The 23,481-nt window shown below is 53.1% G+C and overlaps 1 protein-coding gene across 1 annotated transcript; it reads left to right on the top strand.

Moving 5' to 3' along the window:
- Positions 1 to 3,456: 3,456 nt before the first annotated feature.
- Positions 3,457 to 14,385, top strand: KRT82 (keratin 82). Its single transcript, XM_042990826.1, has 9 exons — positions 3,457 to 3,861; positions 5,833 to 6,041; positions 8,330 to 8,390; positions 9,072 to 9,167; positions 9,522 to 9,686; positions 11,449 to 11,574; positions 13,130 to 13,350; positions 13,565 to 13,596; positions 14,144 to 14,385. Exons 1-9 carry the CDS (start codon positions 3,457 to 3,459, stop codon positions 14,383 to 14,385), a joined length of 1,557 nt encoding a protein of 518 aa, XP_042846760.1.
- The last annotated feature ends 9,096 nt before the right edge of the window (positions 14,386 to 23,481 follow it).

Below are 23,481 nucleotides of genomic sequence, written 5' to 3'. Positions count from 1 at the left end.
GCTCTGTGCCAAGACCCAGGCTAGGACTTTGCCCGTCGGTGGCTTCCAGAGCAAGGATGAAGAAGTAGGGTCTTCCTCTCCCCATCTGAGCCGAGTCCACTGCACCCATACTCCTTTATGGGGGAGGGGTGAGCTTAGGATTGACCTTGGTACCCCCAAAGAAGTTGAGTGTAATCTCGGCCAGAGTTCACACGTGTGTGCTCTCTCACCGCACACAGAACTGTCTCCTGCATGCCCCCCTCACACCAGAGAATGTTGCCAACCTGGCCGGCATATTGTGTCCTCACCTCCTGCCTTCTTGTCCCCACCCAGCCACCAGCCACTTCCCCTGACAACTCCCACCATCAGAATATTGGAATAAGAAATCAACACCACACAAAACATTACCAACTCAATTATTCATGCTAGAATAGAATAATTTTATCAAGAACCCAAAAGTTCTCCATGGCCTAGGACTATGTTCCATGATCGTTCCTAGCCAAACGCCTTCAAATCAGCCTCATTGAAGCCAATATTAGAATTACTGCCCCACACAGAACCGCCCTGCTGCTGAGTGGGAGGGAGGCAGGCTCACGCCAGGCTGTGGGAAGGCAGTGAGGCAGAAGGTGCACCAGGTAAGGGAGTCCAGTTGGCCTGTGTTAGAACTGCCCTGGGAGAATCCCCCTGCAGAATAATCCTCCGGGCTCAGGAGTCTTTCTCCATCCTCTGTGGTAGCCATGTCCCTTTTCTGGAAAGTTCTCTTTCCTGCTTACTTTTCTCTTTCCTCCTTCTCATCCACCCTCCCTCCTTATTCTCCTCCTTCCCCACCATATGTGACTCCTCTCCCGATCCCTCCTCTCCGCCCCTTTCTTTTCTCCCTCTCCCACTCATCCGTTTGGCAATAGATCTCCTGCTCCCTCTCTCCTGACCTTTCTTTCTCTATCTCCCTGTCTCTGAAATATCTACAGTGTGGATTTTCCTGTCCCCAGCCTTGGCTACAACCACAACTCTTAAGGCAATCCACCAAACCCCCTGCCCCACAGGGAAGACCTAAGAGGGCAGACACGGGAGAGGGGCAGTCCTCCCCCTGTGTCTTTCCTCACTCTCAGAGGATGCTTGCTCAGGCTGTGAAGGAAGCAGAGGTAGGGGAACAGTGGAAGAGGGGAGCCACGTAGGCACAGAGATCTTTCCCTACTTGAGGAACTGTGAGCCTTCCCAATACCTGCCACGTATTCAAGACCAAAATGCATTCCAAAAGCAGGCAGGGACTGGCTGCCAGCTGTAGACATGAAGACAGGAGAGAAAAAAGTCACTGCGCTCTGATCGTCTCAAACCCTTCTGAACTGCCTGCTCCCCATGCCTGCCTATTTCCTAAAATTGCTTCAATAAAGTGTCACCGAGCTCTCTAGGTCTTGGTGGAGTCTGCGTCCTATCTCACATTCTGGGCAACATTGGACCTGGTGTCATCCTGGAGCACTTGCCTTCCACCCACAACAAATCCAGGGAAGCATCCTACTCTCTGTTCCCAAGCTCTGGTCCTGGGCTCCAGGGAACCCAACGCATCATGGCAACATACTCTGGTCTACCTAGGGGTGGAGGGGGAAGGCTCTCCAGTCTGGCTTCTTGGTGTCTCCAGCACTGTCTCCTGGGCCCACCTCTGGGACTCTTACCCGAGGGTGGAATGGGAATCCCCTTTTTCTGACATCATGCAACAAGACCCACCCCACCCCACCTCTGCCTCTCACCATTGCCCACAGCCCCTTGTTATACCCCTGACATCCCCAAGCCCTGCTTGCCCTCCCCAGCACCCTAGGACCCAAAGTTAAGACTATGAAAAAAGGAACTGTGTGAAATGTCACAGTTAAACCAAAACTGTGGGGTCCCAATCTCTTAATTTACAGGTGGAACCAAGAAGTCATATTGGCAGGAGCCTGCATTCTTTTTTTAAATGTTTATTTATTGTGAGAGAGAGAGCACATGTGGGGAAGAGACACAGAGAGAAGGAGAGAGAAAATCCCAAGCAGACTCCATGCTGTCAACACAGAGCCCCCATGAGGGGCTTGAACTCACAAACTGAGATCATGACCTGAACCGAAATCAAGAGTGGGACACTTAATTGACTGAGCCACCCAGGTGCCCCAGGAGACCCCCATTCTTAACCAGGCTTCTCTCCACCAGAGCAGCAGAGCATGGTGATGTCAGAAAGAATAGGATCGAATCCCAGCCTACCACAGATAAGCTGTGTGGTTTGGGGTACTTTAATTAAGTCCTTTAATCACTCGGCTCCTTACTTTCCTCATCAGTAAGGCAGAAACTGCTTCACGACGTCATCATACAATTAAATGAGATAATGGATGTAAGGCTTATGGTGGTCCCAGCAGACAGTAAGCACCCCAATAAGTTGCTATTATTATTGTTGGCTTGATTTTGACCTGGAGAACAGCCAGTGAGGGAGGGAAAGACAGCTGGCCCCAGCGGAGGTCTCACTGATGGAACTGACAGAAAGGGAGGAAGGAAGAGAATCGGGGGGCATTTCAAACATCTCCAAAGAGCTGTGACCTGGGTGCTGGGGAGAAAGCCTGTATCCCGCATCCACTTGAACAATTCCTGAGGGCAACAAATGTCCCCAGAAATGTCCTCAGGCCAGAGCAGACTCTGATCTACCTCAGGGAGGCCAGGGACGGTGTGAGGAGAAAAGGCAAAAGAGTAGTGACACAATAGTATTGATCTGATGGTTGACCACAATGCGTCCTTGAGGGCCCAGAGATTCTTGGGGAGAGCATCCCTTCCTCTCCCCTCCTCAAGCACAAAGCATCTCCTCTGGAGTCCCCTGTAGGCCTTTTTTTTTTTTTTAACTAAATGGGCCCAAAGACAAGAGTCAATGTCAGGAGCCCTCGTGGCACTGAGTCGGCACCAGTACCCGCCTGGCCTGAGCCTGTTTGTGGAAGCTTCCCCCACCCCAAATCCTCCCTCCCAGAAAGCCTCTAGGATCACCTAGGAGCCCATGATGAGCCTTGCACATCAGCAGAGAAGCAGAAAAGCAGCCTTGGGGAAATAGAGCATCCCCAAGCATAGTTAATTTGGCCTCTAGTCCTGGGGCAACCGGAGGGTATAATTCATCCCCCACATATACCATGAAGTGACGTAAAGTCCCAACTCTCCCTTGCCTTGAGGCTGAGACACCCAATATGCCCACTGTCTGGCTGGCTGGCCCCTTTCATCACCCCCATAAACGAGGAAAGGGGACACCAGCACTGCCCACTGGCTCCCTCCCTTTGCTCTCTGCTACCCTAATTATCCACCTTGGTACTTAGCTGCTGCCAACAGCCCAAGCTTATAAACCTGTTAATGGTGGTTTGGGCTTTGACCCTGCCCAGCCCTCCATCTCCCACCAAATAAAAGGGCAGAAGCTGGGCTGACTTGGTAACTCACACCACCCGCTCTCTGGGCCAGCCACCTCTCTGCCTCTGTCCCGCCATGTCGTGCCGCTCCTTCCAGCAGGGTTCCAGGTGTGGCAGCCGGAGCTTCAGCTCGTGCTCAGCTGTCCTTCCCCGGATGGTCACCCACTACGCAGTGAGCCAGGGGCCGTGCCGGCCCGGGGGTGGGGGGGGCCTCCGTGCCCTGGGCTGTCTGGGCTCCCGGAGTCTGTGCAACGTGGGCTTCGGGAGGCCCCGGGTTGCCTCCAGGTGTGGCCTGCCTGGCTTCGGCTACCGCACGGGGGCCGCCTGTGGGCCCTCAGCCTGCATCGCCCCCGTCACCATCAACGAGAGCCTGCTGGTCCCGCTCGAGCTGGAGATCGACCCGGCCGTGCAGAGGGTGAAGAGGGATGAGAAGGAGCAGATCAAGTGCCTGAATAGCCGCTTTGCATCCTTCATCAACAAGGTAATAGGCAGGCCCCACACTCTGGGGCTGTGGGATGCAGAGAGCACCTTGTGTCAGGTCCAGGCAGGCAGGGACAGACCAGTGATGGAGAAGCCACAGTTGATTGATTGGCTCTCCTGAACTGTATGACCGCTAATCGTTGAAAGCTGCTTACATCAGGCTCAGCGCTAGACATCTCTGCCTGCTCGCTCATTCTTTTTTCACGATGTCATTTCTCTCTCTGAATATTATCTGGTAACATCACCAAGGCTGCCTGAGGTCAGACTACAAGAGGAACTTCCAAACAATGACAGATACTGAAAAGAAAAACCAAGGAGGTAGATGAGGCTTTAACAATAGAGCCACCTTCTGGGGCACGTGGGTGGCCCAGTCGGTTAACCATCTGACTTCGCCTTAGGCCATGATCTCCCAGTTCATGGGTTCAAGCCCCATCCTGGGCTCTGTGCTGACAGCTCCGAGCCTGGAGCCTGCTTTGGATTCTGTGTCTCACTCTCTTTCTGTCCCTCCCCTGCTCACACTCTGTGTGTGTCTCTCTCTCTCTCACACTCTCTCTTAAAAATAAATAAACATAAAATTTACGAAAAATACAAGAGAGCTGTCCTCTGAGTGCCTGAGCTGGCGCGAGACCCTTGGGCCTGGATTTACCACCAGCAAAGGCCCAGGGTGAGGAGAAGATGGAGAAGTCAGAGCTGGGAACACAGGGAGCTAGCTGTCACCAAAGCCTTGTCTCTTTCGTCTTCAAAGCCACAGCTCTAGAAGACTACAGGGAATAATGGTGTGCTGCCTTTGAAAGGCACTGAACTGACCAAGTGGAAGTTCATGCAGCTGCCTCCGTACCTGTCCGCATACCCCAGGGAAGCTCTCGGGATGACGATACATGCCAGGGGCTGAGCCAGCGTTTCTGCTGACCCCAACGTGTAGGGCAAAGAATCCTGGGTCAGCAGTCGGGAGGCCAGGGCCCTGGTGTCGGCCCTACTCCCGCCTGACCCCCTGAGGCCCCGTGCAAACCTCTCACTTCCCAGCCTCAGGGCCCTTGCTGCCTAGCAGGGAAGGGGGCCGTGATGGTGGAGAATCAAAGGTGGCAATACACATAAAAGTGCTCCAAAAAGAAACTTATTTCAGTAAATGGGAACTGTTACACTTACAGTTTTATCTTTAAAGCTCCTTAGGTTCTGGGCTTTGAGCTTCAGCAACATCACTCTACCTTCTGTAGGTCCGGTGACCAGAAGTAGGGCAACATTTCTTCCTCTGCAGGTTTCTTTTGAGGATTGGATGCCGTCTTCCCTCTGCCAATGGCTAATGGGGTGGCAGTGATCAGCTCACCCAGCTCCTACTGATCTTGGTTTCCAAGCCACCGAAAGGGAGAAGCTGAGCCAGCAGATCTCCCCATTGCTGTGACAGGGACACTTTTTGGATGCAGCCACGCAGGGTGCAGCAGAGTCGAGGAAAAGAGCTTAGAGCCCTAGAACGAAGCCTTTAATCTGACCTCCCTGAGTGCCCCTGGGCTGTGACCAAAAAAAGCCTGAACTCCGAAGCATAATGTCACCAGCTGACATTAGTAGGAAGATTTCTGAAGTGCTTCCCATATACAATACCAAGCAGGAAGCTTAGGACCAGGATGTCTCTGCCAAGGTTACCAGGCTAGTGGGAGATAGGCAGGCAGGGCTGGAAGGGGGACCTGTCCCAGGCCTCTTGGGACAGTAGCCCTCCCATGACAATATGCAACCCCTGGGTGGAAGGTGGGGGGGGTCCCATAAGCTCCCCGAGGCAGGGGAGAGATGGAGATATGCTGTGGTGCCAGTCTACGCAGAGAGCCTCATCTGAAAATGTTAGCACACTGGCAGCAGTGTGTTGGGAGTAAGAGCACACGCTGATCCCACCGCCCGCCCACCCCACCACCACCGCTTACTCTCTCCCAGCCGTGGTCCCCAGGCTCCCTGCTCTCCAGTGATAGCCTGTTCTTGGCTACAGGTGCGATTCCTGGAGCAGAAGAACAAGCTGCTGGAGACCAAGTGGAACTTCATGCAGCAACAGAGGTGCTGCCAGAGCAATATAGAGCCCATCTTCGAGAACTACATCAGCACCCTGCGGAGGCAGCTGGACTTTGTGGCGGGGGACCGGGCCAGGCTAGAGTCAGAGCTCGGCAGCCTGCAGGACGCGCTGGAAAGCTACAAGAAAAAGTGAGTATGGCCCACTTTCACCCTGCCAGGGGACCTGGAGCAAGCTACATAAACCACCTGGGCCTCAGTTTCCCCATCCACAAGATGAGAAGCCTAAAGCTTAGTTGATTAGGTGGAGGAACAGTGCAGTGGATAAGACAGGCAGGGCATTCAGACACGGCAGAAGCTCTGAAATGGTGTTTGCCTTCACCACCCTTCCCGCCACCTTCCCTCAGTTAGGCCCTCCTCACGTCTATGTGATACAAGCTCTTTCTCCTGCCTTCTTCCCGCGTTTCAGGGCTCTGTTCTACCACTCGTCCTGCCTTATCTTCCATCAGTCCCCATTCAGATCCGGAACTACTTCTTATTCCCCGAACAGGCCCCCAAACCCTCTTCCCTCCAAACTTTTCCTCCCGCTGTCCCTTCCCCCTGATAGGCCCCTCTCGGCATCTCTTCGGACCACATCCAAGCTAACGCAGCCCACAGTTCCTCTCACTCCCCGATGCTCAGCTCCCGGACTTCCTGCCCACAGCTGGAAGCCACCACCCATCGGGGCTCCACGTCCCCAGTTCTTGTGGTCGAGGTTATGCACACCTGCTACACTCGCCCTCCCTGAGGGCAGCTCCTGGCCTGACTCACAGGAGAAGGCAGCTGAGAAGCAGATGTTAATTAAGGGTTTGCAGGCTACTAGGTCCAATGCCCGCAAGAGGCTTGAGGCCCAGATAAACTGCCTCACGGGTCCTAGGTGGGTCTATCCAGGTCTAGGGTCCCATGGGACCACATGTTGGGGGGAGGGGGGTTGAGAGAGACACATTTCCATAGACAAGAGGCGGTGAAAATATGCTCAGAGCAATGGTTCTTAAGGGATGTGGATCAGTGGAACGGAGCCACATGGGGGACACTTGTGCTACAAGTGTCAGTCATATGCTTACTTGGTGCCAGATGCTGTGCTGAGCTGGCTCCTTCCCTCACGATACCCCAGTCCGGCACAGACCCCCATGCACCCCCACCCACAGCAACAACAGGGTACAAGGCAGAAAGAGAGAGGAATACCCAGAGAGTGAGAGAGCAGGCAGGGCCCAGGGAAGCTTCCCAGAGAAGGTGCCATTTGCTTGGGGCCTTGATGAAGTTTCATTCCAGTTGGGTCTTCCAAAATGGGAGTCCAAAGTAGACCCTAGGGAAGGGGAAGGGACAGGAACAGGTGATAGGAGGGCCAGAGTGTGCCAAGTGACACAGGACAACTCAAGCAGACTGTGACAGGTGGGACATGGCAAGGCCAGCCCTCTCAGCAGGAGCAGTGCCTTTCTCGGTGGGTAAGACACAAGATGGTCAGGAGACATGGTTTGCATCACAGGATGAAGACTTTGGATTGGGAAGGTGGGGAAGCATAGGAGGAGTTAAATGGTGTTAACTCACAGCAGCTCTATGAGGCCGCACAAGTGTTCCTCTCTTGCTGTACATGATGAATGAGAGGCACCAAGAGGCCAAGTCCCTTACCCCAAATCACATGACTAGCACCTGACTGAGCTGGGGCTCACACCCAGGCAGCAGACTCCAGCTTCCGGTGGCCGTGCTAAGGCCAAGCTCTGCCACCAAAAGGAAGGATGGGCGTCAGGAAGCAACGTGAAGCTTTTAATGGATCAGTGTCGCTCATCAGACTGAGTCATTCCAGCCAGACTGAACCTAACCCTGATTCCACTGCCCAGGGGGGCACTGAGTGGGCGAGGAGCTCCCTGGGAGCCTAGAGGAAAAGGTCAGGCTGTCTCTCCAGCTCTGGTAAGTGGGTCATTGCTACCTCTGCAAATGAGCTGCAGGTAGAGGCCAGGCTCCGAACTCTCCTGGAGGGGAGGGGCCCCGGGTCGGCTGCAATTTCAGTGACTGTAGCCAACCCTCAGAACAACTGAGAGAGGACAGCAGAACCAACAGCAGACAGCCCAGTCTGCACCACCTTCCCAGAGGAAACAACTCTGGGACGAAGTGGGCTTCCTTAGCAGCAAGATAGAATGCAGGTAGCCTTAAGAAGGACTTCCCAGAAGATGACTGATCATGGGAACAGGCTACTGGGGAGCAGGGAAGGAAGTAAACATGCAAAGTGGCTAAAAAGAGGCTATGATGACAACCATCTGTTCTGAGTGGCTGGAAGAGCCAGAGGTGTCCAGTGACGGGGACTGGACCTGGCGGTTCCTTAGGGGATTAAGCCAGTGAGAGGCAGATCTGTCCCAAAGTCCCCCTCCCTCAGGCTGGATGCCCAGGCGGCTTCCGAACGGCCCCAAGACAGACTAAAACATTTCTTCCTGCTCACCCGCCAGGTACGAAGAGGAACTCTCCTTGCGGCCTTGTGCTGAGAACGAGTTTGTCGCCTTGAAGAAGGTGAGGGAGGGCGGCACAGGGAGAGAGAAGGCCCCCGGAGCTGGCCCAGCCGGCCTTGCCACACTCGGCCCCTGACCGTGTCCAAACATGCCTGCAGCCCACCCACCCACCCCTAACAGGGTCTCTCATCCCTCAGCCCCTGGGGGCCATCCCCATTGACCCTGGGAAAGAGGAAGGCCAGCCCCCACCCACTTCTTGCAGAAGGGCAGAGATTGACCTGGCCTCCACCTCCCAACTCATGGGGGCCCAACCTGGCTAAGGGTTGTGTCTACATCTGCCCAAGAAGCTGGAGATATGGCGAATGCCAAATCAAAAGCAAAACAAGAACTCTGCTTCTAACCACAAAAGATAAAAACAATAGTGATGGTTTTTCAGACAGATGCCTAGGTACTTTATGGCCCATGCCCTGCACGGTGGGCTTTGAGAAGCTGCATTCAGGGCTCCTTCAAAATGCACTCCCTCAAATCCTTCACCCTCAGGGGGCCGGGCCCAGGCATGGGGTCCTGGGACTGGGACCCCTCCCCCTATCCTTGGCTCTGTCACCTTTTCACTTCCACGTGGGCCTACACATGGATCCCACACTGCCACCAGCTTGCCTGGGAGGTGGCCCAGTTGGTGGACGGGGTGGCCTTCGCATGTTCCCCTGGCCCCAGGTTATGGCTGTCACTGCTCTGGCTGCAGGACGTGGACACAGCCTTCCTGATAAAGGCTGATCTGGAGACCAACGTGGAGGCTCTGCTCCAGGAGATCGACTTCCTGAAAGGCCTGTATGAGGAGGTACCCACAGCCCCGCTGCCCGCAGGTGCTCAGTCGGGGCCAGTTCCGTGGGCAGGACAGAGTAGGGGAGCTCCAGCAGGGACGGCCCCGGGCTAGCTGACTCCAAAGTAAGATGGGGAGGAATCAAGCAGACAGCTTATACCCCCAGAAGACACAGAGCCCAGACCTTGGCTCTTAGGTCTACGTAACTAGAAGGGGAACAAGGAACAGGTCGGTGATAGAAGGCTCAGGACAGCCTTTCAAAGGGCTGTGCAAATTTGCTATGGGAGGATCAGAGTTGCTTCCACCTCTCCCCCGCCCCCACCTTTATCCTCAAAACGCTCACACATTCCCATCTGGGGCCCCCACCCCCAGGAGATCTACCTGCTGCAGTCTCAGATCTCAGAGACCTCCGTCACTGTGAAGATGGACAACAGCCGGGAGCTGGATGTGAATGGCATCGTGGCTGAGATCAAGGCCCAGTATGACGACATCGCCAGCCGCAGCAAAGCCGAAGCCGAGGCCTGGTACCAGAGCCGGGTGAGGCCCGGGCAGGGCGAGGCCGGGGGGTGGGGCTGGGGGACCCCAGACCCCCTCTCCCCCAGGAAGTGAGTGAGGAGATAATGAAGGCAGAGGGAACCCCATAAACCCAGTTCCTGTTGTTCCTGCCAGGCCCCAGGCCAGGGCCCTGCAGAGCGTGTGGAAGGGGACCCCACAGACAGCCCAGGCCTGTCATCAGGGTGTCAGCGCACCCCAGGTTTACCCACCCACGGACCTACTGCAATGTTCCTCTAAGCAGCATTCAAGAAACGCTAATTGGCAATGACTGCAAAGAGGGGCTGTGGGCACTAATGGCAGGGCAGGAGCCGTCATTAAGGCAGCCCCAGACTTAGGGAATTAGGGGCTGGCTGGGAGGGAAGGGGATGCCCCCAAGGGCAACTTGACTTCACAAATATTTTCATGTCTTTCTCACCTGCCCTGTCTGAGAAAGGCACCACACACTCATTCACTCATTTATTCATCTAGTAACTTTATTGCCACGCACTGCTCTAGATGCTGGATTCCAGCAGAGAACAGAATAGACAGCAATCCCTGCCTTCATGTCACATTCGTCCCAGAGGCAGGGGCGGGGTGGCGGGTGCAGACAAGAAATGAGGTGAGTAAGTACAGTGGATGTACGTTAGATGGTGACGTGTGCCATGGCGTTACTGAGGCACGTGGCACCAGGATGATGCTAAGAGTCACACCATCCCTGTCCTCAAAGAGGTTACAGAAATAGACCATCCACAGGTGACACGACGGCTCTATGTTGCCATCAGGAACACAAGCTCCTTCTAGCTTTTTATGCTGCCACCCTTAACATGGCTTTAATCCTCACTGTTGCCTCATGTCCCAAGAAGGCTGCCGTAGTGCTAACTTCACATGTTCGTTCCAAGGAGGAAAAAGCACACAGGGCAAAAGAAGCATGCTGAATGAGTCATCTCCCACTTTAAACAGCTTTCCTGAAAGTATTACCCATAGAATTCATTATGAAAGGGCCAAGAAATACTCTCTTAACTGGGCTCACTGCCACCCCAAACAAAAGGAGAGTTCTGCTTGAAGAAGAGGAGAGTGGATATTTTTTAGACAGCTGCGGGCTTTGTCACAACAGCCAAACAACAAAAGAGCCAAAAGAGAGTGATATGTGCTTATCACTTGTTTTGCCTTCTCTATGCAAAATGCTCCCATCCATTATGTGCAGAAAATCTAAAGTTGGCTGCTTTTTTAATCTATAAGTGTAGTCGATAAGACATTATTCAGAAATTGAATTCAGAGTTGCATAGGTTTAAAAAAAAAATGTTAAGCCAAAGTAGGAAGTAATATTGCATTTTGTCTTCAATTGTTTTGAAGGAGAATAGACAAAGGTACTCACCCTGGTGGTCCGTCCTCACTCCCAGATGTGTTAGGCATCCCAGGCTGAGCACAGAAACCCCTTCTCAGGTCCAGAGGGAAATCTAATAGGGAAGGAGCCCTCAGCAGACCCCCGGGGCGGGGGAAGATGAGCCACAGAACAGCTAAAGAGAGAAAAGGAGAGCTTGGAGAAGCATTTAATAAGGCTGAAGGTTCAGGGCTGGGGAAGGAAATAAGGAGAAGCCCAGAAAAGGGCCAGAAATGGAAAAAGGAATGGGGGAGAGAGCAAGCATAAGAATCCAGAGAGCCCTGAGCTAGGAAACCACTGGAGAGACTCAGGACAGTGAGAAGGGGGGCTGTGAGGCGCTACAGGGTGGGTGTTGTGGCGTTCTGACCTCCCCGGTCCCGGCAGTATGAGGAGCTGCGGCTGACAGCGGGGACCCACTGTGACAATCTCCGCAACCGTAAGAACGAGATCCTGGAAATGAACAAGCTGATCCAGCGGCTTCAGCAAGAAACTGAGACCGTGAAAGCCCAGGTGAGGCCAGAAAGATCTTGTTTCCAGACCCCCGTTAGAGGCTGCCCTGCTGGCTGGTCGGGGGGGCGGGGGGGTGGGTCCACTTTCCCTGGGAGCCATGGAAAGAAGCCATGAACTTCTGGTGGCCATGAAGCCATGAACCACCCTCGCTTAAGAAGGAACAAGCCCTTTCCACGAAAGCTGACGGACAGCAGGAACAGCCTCGGGAAACAGCGAGTTCCCAGCATAGGCTAGGCAGCCTTTGGTCACAGATGAAATAGCAAGGGTGCTTCACTAGATGGGGGCTTAGAAAAGATGCTCGCCATGGCCCCTCCCTACCCAAAGTCTCCAGTCCTAGGATCCTACAATTCATGACTCCCAGGAGTCCATACACGTGGCCCCACTCCATTCTCCTAGGCTGGTGAAGACCAGCCAGACACTCCAAATCTATTAGCCTCTAAGAATTCGCTCGGATCTCCTTGAGGTGTTATAGATGGAACTGGCCCCAGTTCTCTGGAGTTCAGCTGTCACAATCCTAAGACAAAAAGCACAGCAGCTGTGAATCTGGCACATCACCATGACTGAGAAGGAAACCTCCCTCCTCCTCCCGTGTGTCCCTTCTACTGTCACATTACTCCCACATGCATGAAGTTGCTCTCACAGCCAATTCAGCCACCCCAGCTAGTGCCCAACAGTTCCATTCAACTCTGACACTACCTACCTGGAGAGAGGGTCAGATCCCACGGGGTTAGGGCTCAGTCCCACACAACTGCCCTTGTTTCAGATGCTGATTGTGGGTCTAGATTGTCCCCTGTGCTTCTGATCCATCAGCTGTAACTCGGAGGTTCCCATGACCCCCTCTTCAGGTTCCATTCATTTGCTAGAGTGGCTCACAGAACTCAAGAAAACAGCTTGCTTATGTTTAGCAGTTGGTGTAAAAGGATATGATAAAGAATACAGATGAACATCCAGAGGGAAGAGACGCACAGGGCAAGGGAGGGAGGTGGGAAGGATCCAGAGCTTCTGTGCCCCTCTCTGGGCACGTGATGCTCCCTATACCTCCTCATGTACACCAACCTGGAAGCTGCGTGAACCCCATACTTCGGGGACTTTTATGGAAGCCTCCTCTCGTAAGCATGATCCATTGTTAACTGCATTTCCAGCCCCTCTCCCTTCTCCAGTGAAGGCAGGGGGAGTGGGGCTGGAAATTCTAAGCTTCTAATCATGGCTTGGTCTTTCTGGTGACCAACCCCCTATCCAGGAGCCATCCAGGACCCACCCAGAGTCACCTCATTAGAACAAAAGACATTGCTCTCATCCAGGAATTCCAAGGGACTCGGGAATTCTGTGTCAGAACCAAGGGTCAAAGACCAAGTATTAGAACAAAGGATGTTCCTAATGCTCTTATCACATGGGAAATTGCGAGGATTTAGGAGTTTTGCACGAGGAACTGGGGCAGAGACCAATATACATATGTTTTATTATCTCACAATGGCCATGTTCTCCCTGTCCTTCCAAAAGTCAGCCTCAGGCTCCAGGGGCCCCCAGTAACGCCTTTCTGTGCCCGCTCCCCCAGCGCTGCAAGCTGGAGGCCGCGGTGACCCAGGCAGAGCAGCAGGGCGAGGCGGCCCTCAGTGACGCCAAGTGCAAGCTGGCAGGGCTGGAAGAAGCCTTGCAGAAGGCCAAGCAGGACATGGCCTGCCTGCTCAAGGAGTACCAGGAGGTGATGAACTCCAAGCTGGGCCTGGACATCGAGATCGCCACCTACAGGCGGCTGCTGGAGGGCGAGGAGCACAGGTTAGTCAAGGCGAAGCACCGTGTTCCCCTGCCCTCTGGTCGCTGGGGCTACGATTGCGCGTCCTGCTAGTCAGGGAACATCCGAGACAGTGCATAATCCACAGGCCCTTCTCCTTAACATAGTCCACGGTGGGGGCAGGAGAGGGGTGCCCCACATTCATTGACTTTGTTCTCTGTGATGCAGTGACCTTGTGCCTTCTTCTTTCCACTCCAGGCTGTGTGAAGGCATTGGGCCGGTGAATATCTGTGAGTAGACCAGCACTCCTGTGGGGCTCTGGGGTTATGGGGGCTAATCAACCCAACAAGGACAGACCACTGTCCTGCCCAGACTTCAGAGTGCCTCCCCCACCCCCAAGGAAGGGCTCTGTCTGCCAGGAGCTCCTGGGCGGACAGAGAAGCTCTACTTCAGGACTGTCCAAGTCTTCGGGAGTCAGAAGTAGGAGCTGATATGCAGCAGGGCCTCGGTGCTTTGGGGCCCAGACGCTGCCAGGAACCATCATGACAAGGAGACGCCTCTATGGAGGAAATAGTTCTGAAGCAGGCTCAGACAAGTAGAAACTGACAGCATGAAGTGGAGGCCAAGGCTTTGGGAAACAAGGAGAGGCAGAAGGGGGGCAGAAGGGGAAGAGGCAGAAGGCTAAGCACTTTTTATGGCTAGAGTGGGAAGTCGGTGGCTGGCACGGGGGTGTCCTTATTGGTGAGTGGCAGCAGGTGGGGGGCATGGCCTGGTCTAGGGCAACGCCCTTCCGGCCGCCCAGTGCAGGACCCTGAGCATCCTTCTCTGTTCCCACAGCCGTGAGCAGCTCCAAAGGCGCGGTCCTCTACGAGCCGTGTGTGGTCAACACACCCGTGCTGAGGACCGAATACTGCCCGGGGGGCACCAGTGTCCTCAAGAGCAGCGGGGGCTGCAGCGTCGTGGGCACCGGTGAACTCTACATCCCCTGCGAGCCCCAGGGGCTACTGGGCTGTGTGAGCGGGAGGAGCTCTGGCATGAAGCTGGGGGCTGGGTGCGGCTCCTCCTGCCACAAGTGTTAGCATTGCCCCAGAAGCTGCAAGCCCAGTGACAGGGCGCTAGCCCCCAGCCTGGATGTTGTCCACCGATCAGCTGAAGACAAGGATATTCCTAAACCCCTTCCTGTATTGACCACACGTTTCCCTCCTGTTTTCACACTGGAAGCCGCCCCTTGGGTATCTTTAAGAGTCACCTTTCACTTGGCTATGTGCAGAACCTGAGCTAGGCCTTGGGGGTGGACACATTAAAGTTCTGCTTTGTGGACTATCCCCTGGAAGATTCCCTACAAAGCCAGTCTCCCACCCCCTACCCCTGGAACTTCCCCACCTCCCTTACCTCTGGCTCTCACGCACTTAAGAAAAGAGAACTTCTTTTAACCCCCAGCGAACACATGCACTGTCGCAATTATCAAAAAGAGGCACCCCCAAATCTCCCATTCTGAATTCCAAAGCCAAGTGCCAGCATTTCAGGATCACTCCAGACCTGTCAACGGTCCTCTCTGGTACACAGAATCAAGAGGGGGTTCTTTAGGGCAGTAGATTTACCTGCCCGTGTGTGCTAAACTCACACTATGAAAATACATTTTTTTCCTGAACCACATCGGCAGCTGATGGGCAGGGAAATGTCTAGAACAAGGGCAAGGGAACAAGGAATACTTACTAGACGGAGAGAGTCAAGACCTCTTGACTTGACAAGAGTCCAGGACAAGCCCTTCCCCCACCTTCTGTATATAGCCCTCCCCCCCACCACCCCATCTACCTCCAGTCCTGCTCCTTCTCCCCTTAGGTCCTCTTGCTTTGGGTCTGTTATAAATGTGTTTTCCTGGCTACGGTGATGTGGGGCTGCCCAGAAACTTGGAGGCTTTGGCTCAGGGGCTGTCACAAGGGGTTGTGCTGACCCCCTCTCCCCAGAGGCCCCTAGGGCTGCATCAGGCAGTAGCATCACCCATCTAGGGAGACACCACCTCTGCCATGAGCCTCTGGGTTTGTCTGTTCCCAATAAATGGACTGTTCACAGGTGGCAGGAATCAGGATTATTCCCCTTGCCCTGTGGGGTACGAGAAGGCTGAAGGGGAACCAATGAGCAGCCTTTGGGGTCTGGGTGCTGGGAGGCTTGGGAGTGGGAACCAAGGCTATTATACAAACGGAAAAGCTACCTATGAATAATTTGCGAGTAGCCTGTGGAATAAAGGTGGATCCACACAAATCACATTTAAAACCGGCATATCCCACCCCTATAGACTGTGAGTCACTTGCCTTGTTGAAAACCATGGCCTTGTGCACATAGGCTTCCTCACCACATGGTCGCCTGCACACCTCCTAGAGAAAGCCTGTGGGCCCCTATCATAGCTACACTCAGTGGCCTCCAAGCCTTGGGCTCTGTGCCCCGCCCCATCCTGGACCAGTCTCTGTGCAGATCAAGTGATGGCCTGGGGACAGCAGTGCGGATGGGCAGCAGCCCACCCAGTGGGGAGGACCCCCTAGTCTCCTCTCCCTCCTAGGGAGCCCTAAGACCCGGAGCTGAGGCTTGGTGTTAGCATTTCCACCCTCTGTGGGGCCCCCAAACCCTTCCTGCTGACTCACTCATGCCCTGTAACAATCCCCCCACCACAATCCCCTCTCCCGAGTGTTAGGGTGCAGCTGCCCTTTCCCCACAGCCCCATGCAGAGCATCTATTCTGTGCCAACCCCTGCATTAGAAGCTGGTGATACAGAGGTGACTAAGACACTCTCTTAACCCTGGAGGGACTCTTGACCTCATTGAGGAGTCATAGATAATGAGAGGCAACGAGCATGGAAACAAGAAAAGACAACTAATGATCATGCCCAGAAAGGGGGTCAAGAGAGACGTTCACAGAGAAGATTGTAAGGATAGAGCCTGGGTGAAAGCGTAGGGCAGCATATTCAAGAGAACCCGTTCATTCACTTTTTCATTCCTTCAATACACACTTAGGAATCACCTGCTATGGGTCAGGCCACCCAGGGGTGCTGGTGACACGGTGATGAGCAAGACAGCTCCAGTCAGGGTTGACTTACTCAGCAGACAGGGTAGATACAGTTCCTAGAGCCCACAGCAGGGCCTGTAAAATGGTGCAGGCACTTTGGGAAACAGTCTGGTGGTTTCTCCAAATGGCAAATACAGACCTGCCATTCGACCCAGCAATTCCTCTCCAAGGTATATACCAAGGAGCGATGAAAACACGCGTGCACACAAAAACTTATATGTGAACACTCATAGAAGCGTTATTCACAACAACCAGAAGGTGGAAACAACCCAAATGTCCACCAATGGACAAACAGATCATCAAAATGTAGCGTATCCACACAATGGAGTATTATTTGGTCATGAAAAGGCATGAAGTACTGATCCGTGCTACCACACGGATGATCCTTGAAAACATCATAGTAAGGAAAAGAAGCCAGACACAAAGACCACGTGTTCTATTACTCCATTCCTATGAAAGCCCAGAATAGGGAAATCTGTAAAGACAGAAAGCCAACTAGTGGTTGCTTAGGGCTGGAGGGAGGAGAAGATGGGGGGCGGGGGGTGATAACTAAATGCTTCCTTTTGAGGTGGTGAAAATGTTCCAAATTTGGCAATGGTGACAGTTTCGTGAGTCTGAGCGTATACCACCACACTGTGTATTTTTAAGTGAGTGGATTCCATGATATGTGAATTATATCTCCATTGAGCTCTTTGGTTTTTTTAATGAGGCCCTGGCCCCAGTCCGTGCCTCCCAGGGCATACAGCCTAGCAGGGCATAGAGACCTGGAACGGGAGATTACACATGTGAGAACTGCTGTGGAGGGGGTCATAACTGAGGGTCCCACCCAGCCCCAGGTTTTGGGATGGTCCCAAGGAGGAAGGCAGGCAAACTGGACCCTGAAGGGAAGTAAGACTCAGGGGAAGAAAGCCCGGTGGCAGTTCCAGGCCAAGGGCCCGGCAACTGTGAGCCAGAGCGCACCGTGCGTGAGCCGGTAAGAGTCAGGAGAGTGGGACATCCGCACAGGGGGCAGGCAGGCGGGCACGCAAGAGCAAGGCCTCCCAGCATCCGTTCCCACTTGCAGCCCCGTCGCTCTGGGCCTGGCCCTAGAGCCCTGCTAAGAAGCAACTTGCTGATGAATATACAAAGCTCTGAAAACTACAGGGGTGCTTTGGCCTGGAGTCAGCAAAAACAGAGATTCCAATAGACCACCCACCTCCAGCTCACAGATGGCTCCCTGAGGCCCAGGAAACACCCCACCGGAATAAAGGAGGGGACGGGTTCGCCACCCTCACTGTGAGGTGGGCTCCACATGCCTACGGTCCCTTTGGGACTTCCCTTTCAGAGGGCAGAGGCCCAGGGAGAGAGGAGGCTATCTGAACAGTCCACGAGGCAAAACTGGCCCCAGTGGTGGGAGACCCAAGCTGTGTCCTGGAAGGGAACCCAGAGGCATGGGCCATCCCCCTCCAGACTGCCCACCATGCAGTCCCCCTCAGTGTTGTGCAGCACCACCCCCATTCTTCCTCCCTCCTCCCACTAGGAGCTGACTCAAGGCAGATGGGACAAAAGTGCCTCCTGGTGGTGGCCCGATGGTTCACATTCCATTCACCTAGGCACCTGCACCCAGGGCCAGCCCTGTGCAGAGAGGGTGCTGGGATACAGACAGAGAGGATCTGCAAGACCATCGTCTGCCTGATGTCTGAGTTTCACTGCATCCCTCTGGGCCTCGGGAATCCAAATCCTGGCCTCTTCCAGAGCACCTCTCTGAAGACAGGACGGGAACAGCCCAAAGGGGCCTGGGGACAGTGGAAATACCCAGAATGAAGCTCCTTGTTTCTGTGTCTGTCTCCCCAGAATGTCTCCCATTTCTTTGTCCCTCTCCTCACCAGGACCTCTCTTCTCCCCACGAGACCATTCCCAGCCCCACCTCCTCCTCCCTCAGGTCCCCTCTGCCCTGCCCGACGGCCCTTGTCTGGCCAGGATCCCTTCCTCACCCCAGTCCTCTCAGTGGCCCCAGTGCACCCGCCACTGCTGCTCTCCACCAGGGCTTGGACTGGGGGAAAATGACCTCCGAAGCAGCCCTGCGAACAGACCAGGGAACAGGATCGCTGTGTCTGCTGGAAGGCACCCAGCTGGGCCCCAGCCATCCCAGGAGCTAAACGCAGTGCCAGGCACACAGCAGTGCCCAGCAAGGCTGTAGAAGCGCCTTGACCAGTGCACCTTCCAGGAGCAGCATTTTCACCCTGGTCAGGTGACAGCTGCCTGGGCAATGTAAGGAACTGGGATTACACCTGAGAAAAATCCTCCTGCCTGGAAGAGTGGGGATCCCCAAATAAGAGGGGTGCTCTGTCTCTCCGGGGGAGGTGTTTAAATTCCATCCAAGTGTCATTAGTCGGAGAGGGTAGAGGAGTGGAAGGCCTAGGCAGGGGTGGGCTCAGCCTCTCCCCACCACTCCCCTCTTTCTGCTGGGGGACTCCCAAGCTTCCCTTCCCACGGGGGGGCTGCAGGTCCCAGCATGAACACCTCCCAGGGAGTGTCTTTTTCCAGCACAAACTTGTCTCGGGGCAAAACGGAAACATTTGGAAGAAGGCGGCTTTAAGCAAAGCCTCTCAGCCTCTGGGATTTCCCTGTCCTTCCCTCCCACACGCACACACAGCCACAGCATGCCCAGGGTTCCCAGACCCAGGACAGGGCCTCTCCCCACGCTTCAGGGGCTCTGCCTCCCCCCACGGCACAGAGGGCAGATCGCTGGCACCCATCCCACAGCCATCCTGGGAGGAGCCATGGCTGGGCTCAGGCCCCAGATCTGGGGATTGCACCCGGACTGACTGACAGCAGCAGGAAGGAACTGTCAGGGCAGCAAAAGCTCCCGCCAGCCCAGAGTTTCCAGGGCACCTGCTGCCTACGTGCCACCCCCCTACCCTGAAGAACCTGCTGAGGGTTGTGTTCTGCATCATCTGGTGGAATGACACCTCAGAACTATAAACTGCTGATGGTGATAGCTCATTCCAGAACCGGAGTTATGCCTGACTGGTCCCACCTGCCCCGCCTGGTCAGGCCCGCAGGAAGCAGAAGCCAAGGACAGCCCCAGAATGGCTGGGCTGGCGGGTGATGAAAGTGAAGTGTGACTGTGGTGCAGGAAGAGGCGGTTGCTGGATAGGAGCAGGGGTGGCCGTCTAGCAGGGAGGGGAGGCTTGTGCAAAAGAGACAGGAGGAGCAGAGAGAGGGAGGGAGGGAGGAGAGCGAGGGGGAGAGATGGACGGCAGTGACCACACCAGCTGCCACAGCGTTGCCCCAGACATTTTCACATGTATCTCCACAATACTGTGAAGGAAAAGGAGGTGTCAGTACATTTTACGGATGAGAAAACTGAGGCTTAGAGAGGTTAAAGGACTTCCCCCAGGTCACCGGTATACCCCAGAGGGGGCATGTTTGCTGCCCAACACTGTTCGAAATGGCCAGTGAGCAGTGATAGTAACAAGCAGACTGACACTCAGTCAGTTGTATTATAGTTTTGAAGTTCTCTACAGACAAGAACCCGCAGCAGAGCCCTGTTCCCCATCTGCCCTCGGTGCACCACCATCCAAGGTCACTCTGCTGGCAGGTGGCAAAACTGGGAATGAACCCAGGTCCATCTGACTCCAAGGACTGTGTCAAGTCCCTGTCGTTGGCCTGGCACACTCACCGGTGTTCTCAACGCCTCTTTCCCACTTTCACATCCCCAGGGGTCCTCCATTCTCCTTCCCAACCACCTAGATCCCCTTACTCACAGCCCCAGAGGCCAGACCTGGAGGACAAACTGGGTTGGGTCCCCAATAAGCACTTGAGATTCTACCCCGCCATCATCCTCAGGGCCATGCCTGTCCACTTTGGAGCCCGGAGTCTCCTCTTCATGAAATATCCCCAAAATCAAATGCTCAAATTCCTCTTCTTCCTACTTCCTGCTCCTTTCTCCCCCTTGTCTTGCTTTGAATCTTTGAGGTGTATTCATGCATTCTACAAAACTAGGCATTCTCATCATGTGCCCCACTCTACTAGGCCCTGGGGACACAGAGTGCACAAAATGCACAAGTGCCTGCATCCTGCAACTTGCATTCCAGCCAGGGAAGGCAGAAGACCAGCAAGCAGACCCATACAGGAGAGGCCCCCTGATGGCAACAATGAGAGGAGGGATCGGGAAAGCTTGGGGAGGGGACTTTAGGGGATGACCTATGAACAAGGACCTTGAAGAGCTGAGGGACTGGGCCACGAAGCTATGTGAGGAAAAGAAGTTCCCAGTGGAGAAACAGCAAGTGGGAAAGTGTCTGAGGCAGGACTTTTCCTGTCTGTTTCATGGACAACCAGAAGGTCAGGGTGGCTGGAGCCTGGTAAGCACCCAGATGGATAGAGGGAAATGAGGTCAGTGAAAGGGGACCATAGACTTCTGCATGCCATTTACTCTGTGGGATGGGAAACCAGGAGGGCATAGAAATGACATGATCTAACAGGTTTTTAAAGGATCACTCTGTGCTGTTAAGAAAGACTGAGGGGGAAAGGGAGACTAGCTGGAGGGCACACCAATGGGCCCTGTGAGAAGTGATGGGCTTGGGCAACATGGTAGCAGTGGGGTGGTGAGAGGGAGTAGGAAGCCTGGAATAGGATTAGCCAATGAATTGAATGTGAGCTATGAAAACAAAGCAGAGGAAGCAGGATGACGCTCAGATTTTTGGCCTGAGCTACTAAAGGGATAGTGAGCTTGGCAAGTAGAATATATTTAGTGGGAATGGCATTGGGAAAACAGCGTTGGATACATTAGATTGAGACACCTATTTGATATCCAAATAAAGATGTGGATTATTAAAATGTAAGTGTGAAGGACAGAAGGGATGTTCACCATAGCGATATGTCTTGGTAGTCATCAGTGGATAGACAGTTTTAAAGACATGAGACTTGGGGTGCTTAGGTGGCTCAGTGGGTTAAGTGTCCGACTTCAGCTCAGGTCATGATCTTGCGGTCCATGAGTTTGAGCCCTGCGTTGGGCTCTGTGCTGACAGCTCAGAACCTGGAGCCTGCTTTCGTTTCTGTGTCTTCTCTCTCTCTCTCTCTCTCTCTCTCTCTCTCTCTCTCAAAAGTAAATAAACATTTAAAGTTTTTTTAAGGCATGAGACTGTATGATGTCACCAAGGGAATGCATGTAGATAAAAATGTGAACAGGTACGAAGCTTGGGCCCAAGGATGCTGCAGTGTGTAGAGGTTGGGGATACGATAAGAAACTGGCAACTGAAAAGAAGCTGTCAGTAATATGGCAAGACAATCAGGATAGCATGGTGTCTGGAAACCAAAAGAAGAAACGATTTCCAGGAAAGGGGAATGATCAATGACGGCAAATATAGCTGAGAAGGTAAGTGAGGGCTGAGGACAGACCACTGAAGTTAGCAACATGGAGATCACCAGTAATCTTCACAAAAAGAATTCTCTCGTTATTACTTTCCTGCTTCTCTCTTTACTCATGCACCTGATAGCTGGGTCTATGGAATGGAGTAGTAAACTAGGAACAGAGGGAAACTTCCTCAATTTGATTTTTAAAAAATCTACAAAAAACCTACAACTAACATCATACTTCATGGTGAGAAACTTGAAGCTTTCCCACTAAAATTAAAAATAAGGCAAAGATGCCCCCTTTTACCCCTGCTTTTCAACATCATACTGGAAGTCCTAGCTAATGGACAAAAGGAAATAAATGCTGTAGAGATTGGAAAGGGAGAAAATAGTGAAGCCTCAAGCTGGATAGCTCAGGGCAAAAGCACACACCTCCCTCCAAGTAGAGCCCCAAGCATCCTAAAGGATCCCAAGCATCCAGTCAAGCACAACAACCACCAGGCACAGGGCAAGTAGAATGAACCATGTGTCACACTACAATAGAAATGGCAAACACTTGTTTTTGGATCCTGAAAGAGCTGCAATATTGATAACAATGATAATATCCAGTTGCTTATAACTTTCATTTTCTGTCCAGATGCTTATTCTTTGTCTCCCATCCAAGTACCAACCAGACCTGACCCTGCTTAGCTTCTGAGACCTGATGAGATCAGGTGTATTCAGAGTGGTATGGCCATAGGCCAGACACTTAGAGCTTTGGATCTCTCCAGCCTAACCAAAGATTCATCAATAATGCAAGAAACCTGCACACAAGACTATAGATCAGCCCTAATGTGTATTTGGGGGGTTCAAAATCATGTGGTTAACTTTCCACACAGGTACATGGCCAAACCATTGGCATGCTTTGGCCTCATATTATACCATGGAAGTATTGACTAGTGGAAGTCCTTAAGCTAAATCTTCCCCCACCATTGAGACTGTCTATCTGTGTTCCCTCAGCATCATGCACATTGCCTGGGACAGAGTAGGCAACTGATAATTTTTGAATGAACTAAAACTTAGTGAATTAATCTCTTCTGAGTATCTCAAATCAGACATGCGTCTGTACTAACCCAAATGAGCTTTCCTGAAGGTTCAACTCTTACATAGGCAGCCAGACTGGAGCATGGAGAACAGATAAGGCAGTACAAAAGGTTTTTGGCCTACTTAATCCATCTATAGAGATGCAATAAACTGTATTCTTGCCATACCATTTGTTACTCGGAACTGTGCAGACCCTGTCTTTTCTGTACACCCCCATCTATTCAGGAGTTTATATCTGTATGGATGCATCCTTTTGAACCTCTTGCTGGAGTTGTTACCAACCTAACTTTCTGGTGGTTAGCCACAGTAACAGTGAAAAAGTCTATTGGATTTATGACCAAGGCAAATTAATGTCCCCATAATGGCAATTGTGGTGGACTTGTGGGAAAAAATAAGACCATAATGTTTGTGTTTATGTGTTTTTAATGTTTATAGGTGTGATGTTGTAGCCCTGATCTTGAGGAGAATAGGTGTGTCTGAGATTAGCTCATTATTAATAAACTTACAGGCATGAAGAGTTTCTGCTAACTACCCAAGCTCATAAATGTGTCCAAATGGATTTTTTTTGTTTTTATGGGGCCAATCCTCAGATCCCCAGACACATAAAAGGGGAAAGAGGGATCCACTAGCCTCAGAGGGACTCCCAGCTCAAGCTTGCCCCATTCTGCAATCCCTGCTCTGTCCTCACCCAGGAA

Source organism: Panthera tigris, chromosome B4, assembly GCF_018350195.1.
Source record: "Panthera tigris isolate Pti1 chromosome B4, P.tigris_Pti1_mat1.1, whole genome shotgun sequence".
NCBI classification, from domain to species: domain Eukaryota; kingdom Metazoa; phylum Chordata; class Mammalia; order Carnivora; family Felidae; genus Panthera; species Panthera tigris.
Note: the sequence above shows the minus strand (reverse complement) of the source record. Positions and strands in the feature narration are given on the sequence as shown.

Excerpts from the sequence above, each read along its gene's own strand:
- KRT82 (XM_042990826.1), top strand. The coding sequence starts at position 3,457 with ATGTCGTGCCGCTCCTTCCAGCAGGGTTCCAGGTGTGGCAGCCGGAGC. Across the intron at positions 9,687-11,448 it reads AGGCCTGGTACCAGAGCCGG|TATGAGGAGCTGCGGCTGAC; the intron begins GTGAGGCCCGGG and ends CGGTCCCGGCAG. Across the intron at positions 11,575-13,129 it reads CTGAGACCGTGAAAGCCCAG|CGCTGCAAGCTGGAGGCCGC; the intron begins GTGAGGCCAGAA and ends CCGCTCCCCCAG.